The 14,295-nt window shown below is 43.7% G+C and overlaps 1 protein-coding gene across 2 annotated transcripts in view; it reads right to left on the reverse strand.

The window, feature by feature from the left end:
* The window catches only part of RSRC1 (arginine and serine rich coiled-coil 1), a 452,089-nt gene that overhangs the window by 364,405 nt on the left and 73,389 nt on the right, over window positions 1–14,295 (reverse strand). For both annotated transcript variants that reach the window (XM_069727439.1, XM_069727438.1), the window contains exon 4: window positions 10,838–11,005. In XM_069727439.1, coding sequence (XP_069583540.1) covers window positions 10,838–11,005 — 168 coding nt within the window. The remainder of the gene's footprint in view (window positions 1–10,837; window positions 11,006–14,295) is intronic.

Raw genomic sequence — 14,295 nt, forward strand, 5'->3', positions numbered from 1 at the left:
CCCATATAGTGCTGCACAAGTATGGCCCCATAAGATGCTCTGCACAGCCACTTGCCCCATATAGTGCTGCACAAGTATGGCCCCATAAGATGCTCTGCACAGCCACTTGCCCCATATAGTGCTGCACAAGTATGGCCCCATAAGATGCTCTGCACAGCTACTTGCCCCATATAATGCTGCACAAGTATGGCCCCATAAGATGCTCTGCACAGCTACTTGCCCCATATAATGCTGCACAAGTATGGCCCCATAAGATGCTCTGCACAGCTACTTGCCAGATATAATGCTGCACAAGTATGGCCCCATAAGATGCTCTGCACAGTCACTCGCCCCTTATAATGCTGCACAAGTATGGCCCCATAAGATGGTCTGCACAGCCACTTGTCCCATATAGTGCTGCACAAGTATGGCCCCATAAGATGCTCTGCACAGTCACTTGCCCCTTATAATGCTGCACAAGTATGGCCCCATAAGATGCTCCGTACAGCCACTTGCCCCATATAGTGCTGCACAAGCATTATGGCCCCATAAGATGCTCTGCACAGATACTTGCCCCATATAGTGCTGCACAAGTATGGCCCCATAAGATGCTCTGCACAGCTACTTGCCTCATATAATGCTGCACAAGTATGGCCCCATAAGATGCTCTGCACAGCTACTTGCCTCATATAGTGCTGCACAAGTGTTATGGCCCCATAAGATGCTCTGCACAGCTACTTGCCCCATATAATGCTGCACAAGTATGGCCCCATAAGATGCTCTGCACAGATAATTGCCCCATATGATGCTGCACAAGTATGGCCCCATAAGATGCTCTGCACAGCTACTTGCCCCATATAATGCTGCACAAGTATGGCCCCATAAGATGCTCTGCACAGCTACTTGCCCCATATAATGCTGCACAAGTATGGCCCCATAAGATGCTCTGCACAGCCACTTGCCCCATATAGTGCTGCACAAGTATGGCCCCATAAGATGCTCTGCACAGTCACTTGCCCCATATAATGCTGCACAAGTATGGCCCCATAAGATGCTCTGCACAGCCACTTGCCCCATATAGTGCTGCACAAGTATGGCCCCATAAGATGCTCTGCACAGCTACTTGCCCCATATAATGCTGCACAAGTATGGCCCCATAAGATGCTCTGCACAGATAATTGCCCCATATGATGCTGCACAAGTATGGCCCCATAAGATGCTCTGCACAGCTACTTGCCCCATATAATGCTGCACAAGTATGGCCCCATAAGATGCTCTGCACAGCTACTTGCCCCATATAATGCTGCACAAGTATGGCCCCATAAGATGCTCTGCACAGCCACTTGCCCCATATAGTGCTGCACAAGTATGGCCCCATAAGATGCTCTGCACAGTCACTTGCCCCATATAATGCTGCACAAGTATGGCCCCATAAGATGCTCTGCACAGCCACTTGCCCCATATAGTGCTGCACAAGTATGGCCCCATAAGATGCGCTGCACTGCTACTTGCCCCATATAATGCTACACAAGTATGGCCCCATAAGATGCTCTGCACAGCTACTTGCCCCATTATAGTGCTGCACAAGTGTTATGGCCCCATAAGATGCTCCGTACAGCCACTTGCCCCATTTGCTTTTGCTGCCATAAAAAAAAAAAAAAAATCACATACTCACCTCTCTTCGCTCAGGACCCCGGCACTGTCACCTGCTCCTCGTGCGGCTCCGTCTTCGGCACTGACGCTCAGCAGAGGGCGCGCACTGACTACGTCACCGCGCCCTCTCACCTGAGCGTCACTGCTGAAGACAGAGCAACACCCGGACCGAGGAGCAGGTGACTATCGCGCAGCGCAGCGCTCCCCCTCCCCGTATACTTACCTGGTCCGGGCGCTGCGTCCCTGCTTCTTCCCCGGAGCTGCATCTTCTTCCTGTGTTGAGCGGGCAGCGTCACCGCTCATATACAGTAATGAATATGCGGCTCCACCTCTATGGGGGGTGGAGCCGCATATTCATTACTGTATATGAGCGGTGCCATGTGACCGCTCAATACAGGAAGAAGATGCAGCGCTTGAAGAAGCAGGGACTGCAGGGACCGCGCCGGGAGCAGGTAAGTATAATTACACAGCCCCCACTCCCCCTCCCGTGCCGACCCCCGGGTATGACGAGTATAAGCCGAAAAAAAATGGGCTGAAAATCTCGGCTTATACTCGAGTATATACGGTAAATGTTGTATGCACCCCAAAATTAAGAAGAAAAAAAAAAAGACAGCTCACCATGCAAAAAAGAAAAAGCCCAAGCCTTCACACAGCTCAATAGAAGGGAAAATACAAAGATTACGGGTCTCAGAAATACCCCCAAAAAACTAATTTTTCTTTTTAACAACGTTTGGAATTATTTTTATTAAACCAAAAGATACATACACATTTGGTATCTCTGTTATAATATTGACCTGAAGAATAATGTTGCCTGGTCATTTTTACCACAAAATGAATGCCATAATCTATATACAACCCCTGGCAAAAATTATGTGCACTTTATGCACATGCTCAGTAGTGACCTTGGAGGATGTTTATTCAGTTGTTTAATTTTGTGGAAAAAAAGCAGATCAAAGACATAGCACAAAACTAAAGTAATTTCAAATGGCAACTTTCCATTGCAAATTTCCATGCAACATTTCCACAGTCATTGATGATATGGGACTGCATGTCAGGTAAAGGCACTGGGGAGATGGCTGTCATTACATAATTAATAAATGCACAAGTTTATGTTGATATTTTGGACACTTTTCTTAGGCTACGTTCACATTAGGGTTCCGCTAATGTGCGTCGCTGTTGCGTCGGCGACGCAGCGGCGACGCGCCCCTATGTTTAACATAGGGGACGCGTGCGTTTTTTTGGTTGCGTTTTTCGACACGTGCGTCGTTTCCGACGCTAGCGTCGGACGCAAGAAAATGCAACAAGTTGCATTTTTCGTGCGTCCGATTTTCGTCAAAAAACGACGCACGCGTCGCAAAACGCAGCGTTTTTGCGCGCGTTTTTTGTGCGTCGAGCGTTGCGTCGCCGACGCACCGGCGCGCAACGCTAATGTGAACGTAGCCTTACCCCATCAATTGAAAGGATGTTTGGGGATGATGAAATCATTTTTCAAGATGATAATGCATCCTGCCATAGAGCAAAAACTGTGAAAACATTCCTTGAAAATAGACACATAAGGTCAATGTCATGGCCTGCAAATAGTCCGGATCTCAATCCAAATGAAAATCTTTGGTGGAAGTTGAAGAAAATGGTCCATGACAAGACTCCAACCTGCAAAGCTGATCTGGCAACAGCAATCAGGGAGGTTGGAGCCAGATTAAGTCCATGCCTCAGAGACTGCAAGCTGTTATAAAACACTAGTGATGTGTTGGCGTGTTTTTGTGTTTGTCTGTTTTTCATGATTTCATAATTTTTTCCTCAGAATTGAGTGATTCCATAATTTTTTCCCTATGCTTGGTTAAAAAAGTAACCATTACTGACTACCACATTATTTGTTCTTGATTTCTTTTAGGCCTCTTTCACACTTCCGTTTTTTGCCATCCGTCGCAATCCGTCGATTTGGTAAAAAAAAACGGATCCTGCAAATGTACCCGCAGGATGCGTTTTTTTGTCATAGACTTTTATTAACAGATTGCGACGGATGGCCACATGTCGCATCCGTCGTGCAACGGATGCATCGTGTTTTTGCGGACCATCGTGATGAAAAAAATGTTCAAGGGAACGTTTTTTCGTCCGTTGGATCAAGCATTTCCAGCCTCACATGCGCGGCCGGAACTCCGCCCCCTCCTCCCCGAACTTCAGAATGGGCAGCGAATGCGTCGGAAAACTGCATCCGCTGCCCACATTGTGCACAATTTTGCACAACGTCTGTCGTTACATCGGGCCGACGGTTTGCGACGGCCCCATACCGACGGAAATGTGAAAGAGGCCTTAGTGTTTCTTAAAGCCAGAAAGTTGACATTTGAAATTACCGTATATACTCGAGTATAAGCCGAGATTTTCAGCCCAAAATTTTGGGCTGAAAGTGCCCCTCTCGGCTTATACTCGAGTCACGGTGGGCGGCAGGATCGGCGGGTGAGGGGGAGAGGGCGCTGAGGCATACTCACCTAGTCCCAGCGGTCTTGACGCTCCCTCTGCCCGTCACACGGTCTTCGGTGCTGCAGCTCTTCCCCTGTTCAGCGGTCACGTGGGACCGCTGATTAGAGAAATGAATATGCGGCTCCACCTTCCATAGGGGTGGAGCCACATATTAATTTCTCTAATCAGCGGTGCCGGTGACCGCTGATAGAGGAAGAGGCTGCGGCACCGAAGACCGTGTGACAGGCAGAGGGAGCGGGACGCCGGGAGCAGGTAAGTATGTAATATTCACCTGTCCGCGTACCACACGCCGGGCGCCGCTCTGTCTTCGCGTCCTCTTGCTCTGACTGTTCAGGTGAGAAGGCGCGATGACGCATATAGTGTGCGCGGCGCCCTCTGCCTGACCAGTCAGTGCTGAGAGACGCCGGGACGAGACGCCGGGAGCTGCAAGCACCAAGGTGAGTATGGCATTTTTTTTTTATTGCAGCAGCAATGGCACAGCTTTATATGGCACAGCTATGGGGCAATAATGAACGGCGCAGAGCACTATATGGCAGCTATGAGGCAATAATGAACGGTGCAGAGCACTATATGGCACAGCTATGGGGCAATAATGAACGGCGCAGAGTACTATATGGCAGCTATGGGGCAATAATGAACGGCGCAGAGCACTATATGGCACAGCTATGGGGCAACAATGAACGGTGCAGAGCACTATATGGCACAGCTATGGGGCAATAATGAACGGCGCAGAGCACTATATGGCACATCTATGAGGCAATAATGAACGGCGCAGAGCACTATATGGCACAGCTATGGGGCAATAATGAACGGTGCAGAGCACTATATGGCACAGCTATGGGGCAATAATGAACGGTGCAGAGCACTATATGGCACAGCTATGGGGCAATAATGAACGGTGCAGAGCACTATATGGCATAGCTATGGGGCAATAATGAACGGTGCAGAGCACTATATGACACAGCTATGGGGCAATAATGAACGGTGCAGAGCACTATATGGCACAGCTATGGGGCAATAATGAACGGTGCAGAGCACTATATGGCACAGCTATGGGGCAATAATGAACGGTGCAGAGCACTATATGGCACAGCTTTCTATGGTACATCTATGGGGAAATAATGAACGGTGCAGAGCCCTATGTGGCACAGCTATAGGGCCATAATGAACAGTATGGAGCATCTATTTTTATTTTTGAAATTCACCGGTAGCTGCTGCATTTTCCACCCTAGGCTTATACTCGAGTCAATAAGTTTTCCCAGTTTTTTGTGGCAAAATTAGGGGGGGTCGGCTTATACTCGAGTATATACGGTACTTTAGTTTTGTGCCATGTCTGTGATCTGCTTTTTTTCTACAAAATTAAAAAACTCAATGAACATCCTCCAAGGCCGGTGATTCCATAATTTTTGCCAGGGGTCATATATAAAATTTACAATCTGTAGTAGCCCGTTCTATACAAATCCACAGTGCTCACCCGATTTGGGTGAAATTTGGCACGCCCTGTCTCCACCCACAGAAACTGAATGCTGCGCACATTAAATCTCGCTAGCGTCCCCCCGTCATGAGATTGGGACCCCTGAAGTTAGGCCCTATACATATAATGGAGAAATGTGAAGATGAAAGTAAAAGTGCTGAGGGGAAAACAACAGTTGTGACTGACAGGGACGGACTATAGCGACGGCGCCAAAGTGTCGCTGCTAAAGCGGCCGCACCACCACACACAGCACACAAACATTTCACAAACACCATACAAACATCACACAGACAGCACACACAAACCAACCCACAAGCACAACACCACACAAATGCCACAACACACCACACAAACACCAGACTACTCTAGACACACACAACACAAACATCACCACCCCATAAATACCACATGCACACCACACACACACACACACACGGACGCACCCTACATACACATTACTGAGCAGCAATATTGGTCAGGCGAAAAAATGCCTCATAGTAAGATTGTCATTATTGCTATACAGGGAGCTTTCGTCACTGAAGCTGCTGAGGTAAAGTGAAAGCTGAGCTCTGATTGGTTGCTATGGGCAACTAGACAACAACGTTATGACAAATTAGTAAAATGCCAAAATAATAAAAAATTAATAAAAAGTGGAAAAAAAAATTACTGTAGCACTCTGAAAATGCCAATTTCAGGATGACAGTGAAAATTTTACTTTAGCTACCATAACCAACAATCTAACATATTTTCCGCGAGCGAAGCCACGGGTATTCTACTAGTAACTAAATAAGCAAAAGAAATGGCGGTGTGGCAATTTATTCACCATTCCACTTTTTTCCTGCTCTTCAGTACATTATATGGTAAAGTGCATGATATATTTCAAACTACTGCGTTGCAAAAACCAAGCCCTCATACTGCTATGTTGATGCAAAAATGAAGTTATAGCTCTTGGAAGCAGGGAAGGAAAAAAGAAATCAAGAACAAAAACAAAAAATTACAAAGTTGGGAACGGGTTAACACAGAGTTTTGTATCAGACACAATAAATGCTCAATGAAAGTGGAGCTGGCAGAGCCTAGGACTGTGAAACTGACAAATTGATTGAACATATATAGAATAAAATTCCCAATATACAGTTAGGTCCATATATATTTGGACAGAGACAACATTTTTCTAATTTTGGCTATAGACATTACCACAATGAAATTTTAAGCAAAACAATTCAGAAGCAGTTGAAGTTCAGACGTTCAGCTTTCATTTGAGGGTATCCACATTAAAATTGGATGAAGGGTTTAGGAGTTTCAGCTCCTTAACACGTGCCACCCTGTTTTTAAAGGGACCAAAAGTAATTGGACAGATTAAATAATTTTAAATAAAATGTTCATTTTTAGTACTTGGTTGAAAACCCTTTGTTGGCAATGACTTCCTGAAGTCTTGAACTCATGGACATCACCAGACGCTGTGTTTCCTCCTTTTTGATGCTCTGCCAGGCCTTTACTGCGGTGGTTTTCAGTTGCTGTTTGTTTGTAGGCCTTTCTGTCTGAAGTTTAGTCTTTAACAAGTGAAATGCATGCTCAATTGGGTTGAGATCAGGTGACTGACTTGGCCATTCAAGAATATTCCACTTCTTTGCTTTAATAAACTCCTGGGTTGCTTTGGTTTTATGTTTTGGGTCATTGTCAATCTGTAGTCTGAAACGACGACCAATCAGTTTGGCTGCATTTGGCTGGATCTGAGCACACAGTATGGCTCTGAATACCTCAGAATTCATTCGGCTGCTTCTGTCCTGAGTCACATCATCAATAAACACAAGTGACCCAGTGCCACTGGCAGCCATGCATGCCCAAGCCATCACACTGCCTCCGCCGTGTTTTACAGATGATGTGGTATGCTTTGGATCATGAGTTGTACCACGCCTTCGCCATACTTTTCTTTTTCCATCATTCTGGTAGAGGTTGATCTTGGTTTCATCTGTCCAAAGAATGTTCTTCCAGAACTGTGCTGGCTTTTTTAGATGTTTTTTAGCAAAGTCCAGTCTAGCCTTTTTATTCTTGATGCTTATGAGTGGCTTGCACTGTGCAGTGAACCCTCTGTATTTACTTTCATGCAGTCTTCTCTTTATGGTAGATTTGGATATTGATACGCCTACCTCCTGGAGAGTGTTGTTCACTTGATTGGCTGTTGTGAAGGGGTTTCTCTTCACCATGGAGATTATTCTGCGATCATCCACCACTGTTGTCTCCCGTGGGCGCCCAGGTCTTTTTGCATTGATGAGTTCACCAGTGCTTTCTTTCTTTCTCAGGATGTACCAAACTGTAGATTTTGCCACTACTAATACTGTAGCAATTTCTCGGATGGGTTTTTCCTGTTTTTGCAGCTTAAGGATGGCTTGTTTCACCTGCATGGAGAGCTCCTTTGACCGCATGTTTACTTCACAGCAAAACCTTCCAAATGCAAGCACCACACCTCAAATCAACTCCAGGCCTTTTATCTGCTTTATTGAGAATGACATAACGAAGGGATTGCCCACACCTGTCCATGAAATAGCCTTGGAGTCAATTGTCCAATTACTTTTGGTCCCTTTAAAAACAGGGTGGCACATGTTAAGGAGCTGAAACTCCTAAACCCTTCATCCAATTTTAATGTGGATACCCTCAAATGAAAGCTGAAAGTCTGAACTTCGACTGCATCTGAATTGTTTTGTTTAAAATTCATTGTGGTAATATCCATAACCAAAAGTAGAAAAATGTTGTCTCTGTCCAAATATATATGGACCTAACTGTATAAAATCAGAGCTAGATATTTTGTATAAGGGAATATGTCAGCAGGTTCTGTTCTGTAATCAGATGGCAGCCATTATATAGGGCAAGAGAGCCTGAATCCAACGATGTGTCACTTACTGGGCTGCTTGGTGCAGTTTTGTCTACTGTAAATATGGCAGTGCTCAGTTTGCTGGGCTATGTATAACCAAACCTACATGCCTGCCTGGCAGCTTCCTGTGTACACTGTACATTGTCAGCAAGCTGCCAATCAGTGTTGCACATTAGGTTGACTGGCCTGCACATGAAACCTAGTCCTGCAGTGATAATCTCCAGCTGATAAAACATTGATTGTATTGAAGCTACATCACACAGCCTAATCTGTGACATCGCTCGAGGCAGACTCTCTGCCCCTACAATATGCTGCTCTCAGATTAAATAGCAGACATCTGCTGATAGATTCCCTTTAATAAAAACGCTAAAACACATGAGACAGGATGGCTGCGGTACTTTGGAAAACAGGTCTGACCAACTGCTTTTTATACATTGACAATGTTCTATGAAATGTAACCAACCACTTATAGCATTAATACATTGTTCTTTAGCTATTTTACTCATCATCTTTTACTAATTATGTTGATTGATGGGTACTATTTGTTGCTATTTATTTACAAGCTGAATAAACACCTTAGGCTTCACATCGCGTTAGGGCATTCCGTTTAACGGATCCGTTTCTAAGCGGCACTAACGCTATGTAACGGATCCGTTAACGCGCCCAGTGCAGCATTACCAGAAAGATGTATTTTTCAGTGTGACCAGGCTAGGTATTAAAGTGATGAAATTGATGTTTGGGTCCAAGGATCATCTTAGATAAAAGTTGAATGGTGAAATTTAAAGGGGTATTTCCAAAATCAAAAGTTATAGCTTACTGATCGCTAGAGGACTGATCGCTGGGATGTCCAGGGATCCACAAAAACGGGGCTCTGTAGAGGTGTACATCAGCTCAAATCATTTTCTATGGAACCACTGAAAATCGAGCATTGTACTCTGCTTTCTCTGGCAGTTCCACAATGAATGGAATAGAAGCTAAGCAAGTGCACCTCGCTCCTTTCAAGAGAGTACAGTATTTTCCGGCGTATAAGACAACTTTTTAACCCCTGAAAATTGTCTCAAAAGTCGGGGGTCGTCTTATACGCCGGGTACGGCGTGTGCAGAAAGCGATCCTGAAAGGTTCCCAGGGTCTGAAGGAGAGGAGACTCTCCCTCAGGCCCTGAGATCCATATTCATGTAAAAAATAAAGAATAAAAAATATGGATATACTCACCCTCTGACGGCCCCTGGCTCTCAGCGTTGCAAGCGGCAGCCTCCGTTCCTAAGAATGCATTGAGCGTAGGACCGTGACGTCATCGCAGGTCCTACGCTCAATGCATTCTTAGGAACGGAGGTTGCCGCTTGCAACGCTGAGAGCCAGGGGCCGTCAGAGGGTGAGTATATCCATATTTCTTATTTTTATTCTTTATTTTTTACATGAATATGGATGCCAGGGCCTGAAGGAGAGTCTCCTCTCCTCCAGACCCTGGGAACCATACGCACCGCACACGCCATATAAGATGACTGGGCATATAAGATGACCCCCGTCTTATACGGCGGGTATATCCCAAATTCCATATTTTATATGGAAAAGTTGGGGGTCGTCTTATACGCCCAGTCGTCTTATACACCAGAAAACACGGTATTCTGCAGACTTGCTATTCTACGCACCCCGCTTTCTGATTTGATGACAGTTCCAGTAGTCAGACCCACAACAATTAGCAATGATCTCCCATCACTTGGATACCCGCGGGATAACTTTCGATTTTCACAATACCTCTAAAAGTGAGACATTGTATAAAAGTGTGTACTAAATTGCATACACATTTGACAAACGTTGGTGAAACCCGACGATATTGACCGATTTGGATGACAGTCTAAATTAGTATGGGGACTCCTGACAGAGGATTGTAGAGATGGAGAAGGATCCAGCATGCCCAATTTAGTTGGTTGGACCAACAAAAGCTTCTCCTTATCTACTATTGGAAAATGAATACAGTTCCGAAATGTTTATTTTTTGGCATATTTTTTTTGTTTTTTTATGACAAAAACGTGGCATTTTAACAGCAGTGTGTAGACTTTTTATATCCACTGTCCACCACATATACATCAAACAATCAGATATGGGATACAATACATAGGAGGATAATGCCACAGATTGAGCCTACTCTAACAGATTACTATTCTGAAGTCTGTACCACACTAATTATTGCTCTGTTAATGGAGGACACACACATTAAATTAATGTTGATGAATCTGGGATCGGCTGATCATTTACATGTGTATGGGAACAGCTCAACTATCCCTCGATGGCAGATGTTGGGAGAGAGAAAGGCTCTGGTAGTTGAATTTTAAAAAATACTTTTAAGCTCATTAGTTTACTTGGGTTAAAATTAGGAAACTTACTTAATTTTGGAAGTGGACTCTTTTTCTTTTCTTCTCTCTTTCTCTCTGGTCTTCTCCTTCATTCTGCCTTTTCGTCTTTCTCTTTCATACGACTTGCTGCGAGACCTTCTTCGACTAGAGCGATCACTGCTACGGCTGCGAGACCTCTGCCGATGTCTTGACTTGGATCTGTTGCCAAATTATTAACGGAATACAAACGTTCGTTACGTAATGGACCATTTCACAATATACAAATATATTTTACACAAAGAGTTGCGTAATATTGGTAATTCTATTCCTATTCTTGGACTGATAACTCCTGGCTGTATTAAGAAAAAAAATCTTAAGATGAGTATTGGTCCGATTTTTCTGCTGCAAATTTTTACGGCAGGGCATTACAGTTCAGACAAAATATATGGCAGTGTTATAAATCTCAATGCCCCCTTAGCTTTTTTTATCCTGCAGAAAATTACATGCAATGTGATTTGTAAATTTGGAACATTTCTATTTCTCTTGCAATAAATATGCATTTTATTTGCGGATTTCATTCATAGATTTGAATAAGATGAGGAAAATCCGCAGATGAAAAAACCAAGCATATATGTGTTTTTATTGGGTTTCTGAAATGGAAAAATAAGAAGAAGTTATCTCTACGTGAGTCTATCAATAAAGTTTTATCAAAGCCTGGTAATAGGAAGTTTTCAAAACATGACATCTAAAATTGAAAAAAACTAAAGTGCAATAAAAACTTTTTTTTAAAAAAATACAAGTAACCTAACTTAAAGAAGATGTCCACTATTTTTACATTGATGGCCTATCTTTAGGAGAGGTCATCAATTTCTGATCGGCCGCAGTCCATCACCCCTACCGATCAGCCGTTATTGATGGTGGCCGCTGACTGGCCGGAAGTACTTACTTGCAGAGCTGGCCGTCTATCTGTAGTAGCTCCCGCAGGGTACTACACATCTGCCTCCTATACAAATCAGTAGGAGGTGAATGTGCAGTACCCTGCAGCGACCACTACAGCTCCACAAGTAAACACAGGCAGCTGCCACTAATAACGGCTGATTGGCGGCGGTGCCGGACCCCGGCCAATCAGACATTGATGACCTATCCCAAAGATACGCCATCAATGTAAAAGTAGCAGACAACCTATTTGACTTATTGGTGCACAAATGCTGAGGAAAATCTGCAGCATCAAAAACTGACCAAATACTCATTGTGAGAACATAGCCTTATAGTTTACAAATGAATTTATAATTTGCCAGGCTTCAGACCGGTAACTGGTTAAGGTTTGCACTGTCTTAACACACTGCTCCATTTAATTAAATATTAAAAAAAAAAATCTTTAAACTTTATGCTTCAGACTTCACATCTTTAAATCTTAAAGAGGCATTGATTAACATTTACACTGATATTAATATTGATAAGTAATGTTACTGAGTGGTACTGTGTAAGGCAGGGTGGGGCACCTTAGGTCCAAGAGCCATATACGGTTTATCAGGCCCCCAGGTAGATTCCTGATGCCTGCAGTGCTTGGGCCGGCAGCTGTATTGATGGCCACCATTCCATTCCCCCCCAGTTAAAATGTACGTATGTCCATCTTGCTGTATGCATCATAAACATTTATGACAATGCAGTCAAAAATTACTAAACAAAATAAAAAATAAAGCCCTAAAATCCAATCCAAAGTAATACCTGTTCACCATGTTTACCCAACTGCTTTTAGTAGGATGCTGCTAAGGGACACCAAGTGCCACCAATAACAACTTCCGACATGCAAAATGTTTGTTTGTTTTAAAGGCAGTCAGTAGGATTTTAACTCCCAAACTATTTATATGTGCATGTAGCTCTTTTACAGCTAACTTCAGCAATGCTTTTAAATGGCCAGTCCATTCCTCGGTTACTGAGAAATCAGCATTTGAATTGAAATTCAATTGAAGCTGTGAACCTGAAGCCTCCGTCACTCCAGCTCTATTCCTGATGTAAACTCCAGAGTTTGTTACAGGGTTTTATTTATTTATTTTTTTTAATCACTGTGTTGTGCTTTACACCTTTGGGCCATGAGCTAGACTTATCCCGGTGTTTCTAGAAACAACCCAGAAATTTTACAGATATTAAGGCTTCATTTACACATCCGTCTGCTGTGGGCCGTGATGCATGGACTGACTGTGGGTTCCGAAATCAACAGCCTCATAGTCATACTTGAGAATGCGTAGTTCAGGTCAAATTACCCTTAGCCAGTCCATGCATTGTGCTACATAATTGAACCATAGCGCGGGTGCATGAATCCAGTCCCACATTGATGTGATTTTGATAGAAATATTTTGGCCAAGGGTCATTTCTATATTAATACCATCCTTCGGGGGCTGTGAAACTTGAGCGCTAATTCCGCCCACAAAGTATGTCCTGATGCTGGCACTGGTGTCAGGACGTAATCTTTAAGTGCACGCGCCTCAGCATTCAGTAGTGAACACTGTGTGTGCATGCTTACAGAGGAGGAAAGTCTGTATGTCTGAGAAATGTAGATCTACAAAATTTTTAAAACCTTTTGTTCACTTTTGGAGATCAAGAAATGTTCACAGACCATGTAACAGTGTACGTCTGAGAAATAGAGGCTTACAAAACTTTAAATAGCTTTAGACTCGTTAAAGGGTTGCTTGTGACTTGTAGGTTCGCTCTTCCCAACAAGTGGCGCTATAGAGTTCAAGTCCTCTTTTTCTCTGAAGAGGCAATTTGTATATTAAATTTTTCAGAGGAGCATTGCATGGCAAATAAGCCTCCTTACCTTGACAAGCCAGAGCTCGCATGTCACTCTCCACCAGGAGAAACCTTACCCCTAAGACCTCAGTCCAGAGCCTCTCACCTAGCTAAATCACTTCTCATGCTTCGCACTGACGAGGGCCAACAGCCTGAAACACTGTGTCTGCAAATTAAGATACTGATTTGGCTTTTATCCTAAGTCATATTGCAAGATTCGTTAAAGGGTTGATTGTGACTTGTAGGATTGCTACTTTCAACAGGTGGCGCTATAGAGTTCAAGTCCTCTTTTTCTCTGAAGAGGCAATTTGCATAATAGCTTTTGTTCACTTTTAGAGATTAAAGAAATTTACTCCACATTATGGAATAGTGTATGGCTGAGAATTGTATCCCAGGAAAAAGTTTCAATGATTTTTGAGTGTGTTATGCAACACAAAAAGGATGTCAAAGAACATAATACCTTAAGGATCAAAATACATTCAATTATTCCAGCACTCACAAACAAACTAAAGCTATATATTTCCCACAGACCTAATCCCTGTCTACAGACTGGATTCTGTCACTCTTCCTGCTCCTACGACTCGCTCTCTCTCCCTAGACTAAATGCAGATTTTATGTGCTGCAAACGATTATACCCCTAGAAGGGTTATTAGTATGATGGCTCAGCTTCAGCACCAGTATCAACACTGAAGGCCTCTGATTTGTTATACTGTGACAAG

The sequence above is a fragment of the Ranitomeya imitator genome, chromosome 5 (assembly GCF_032444005.1).
Source record: "Ranitomeya imitator isolate aRanImi1 chromosome 5, aRanImi1.pri, whole genome shotgun sequence".
Lineage (NCBI taxonomy): Eukaryota > Metazoa > Chordata > Amphibia > Anura > Dendrobatidae > Ranitomeya > Ranitomeya imitator.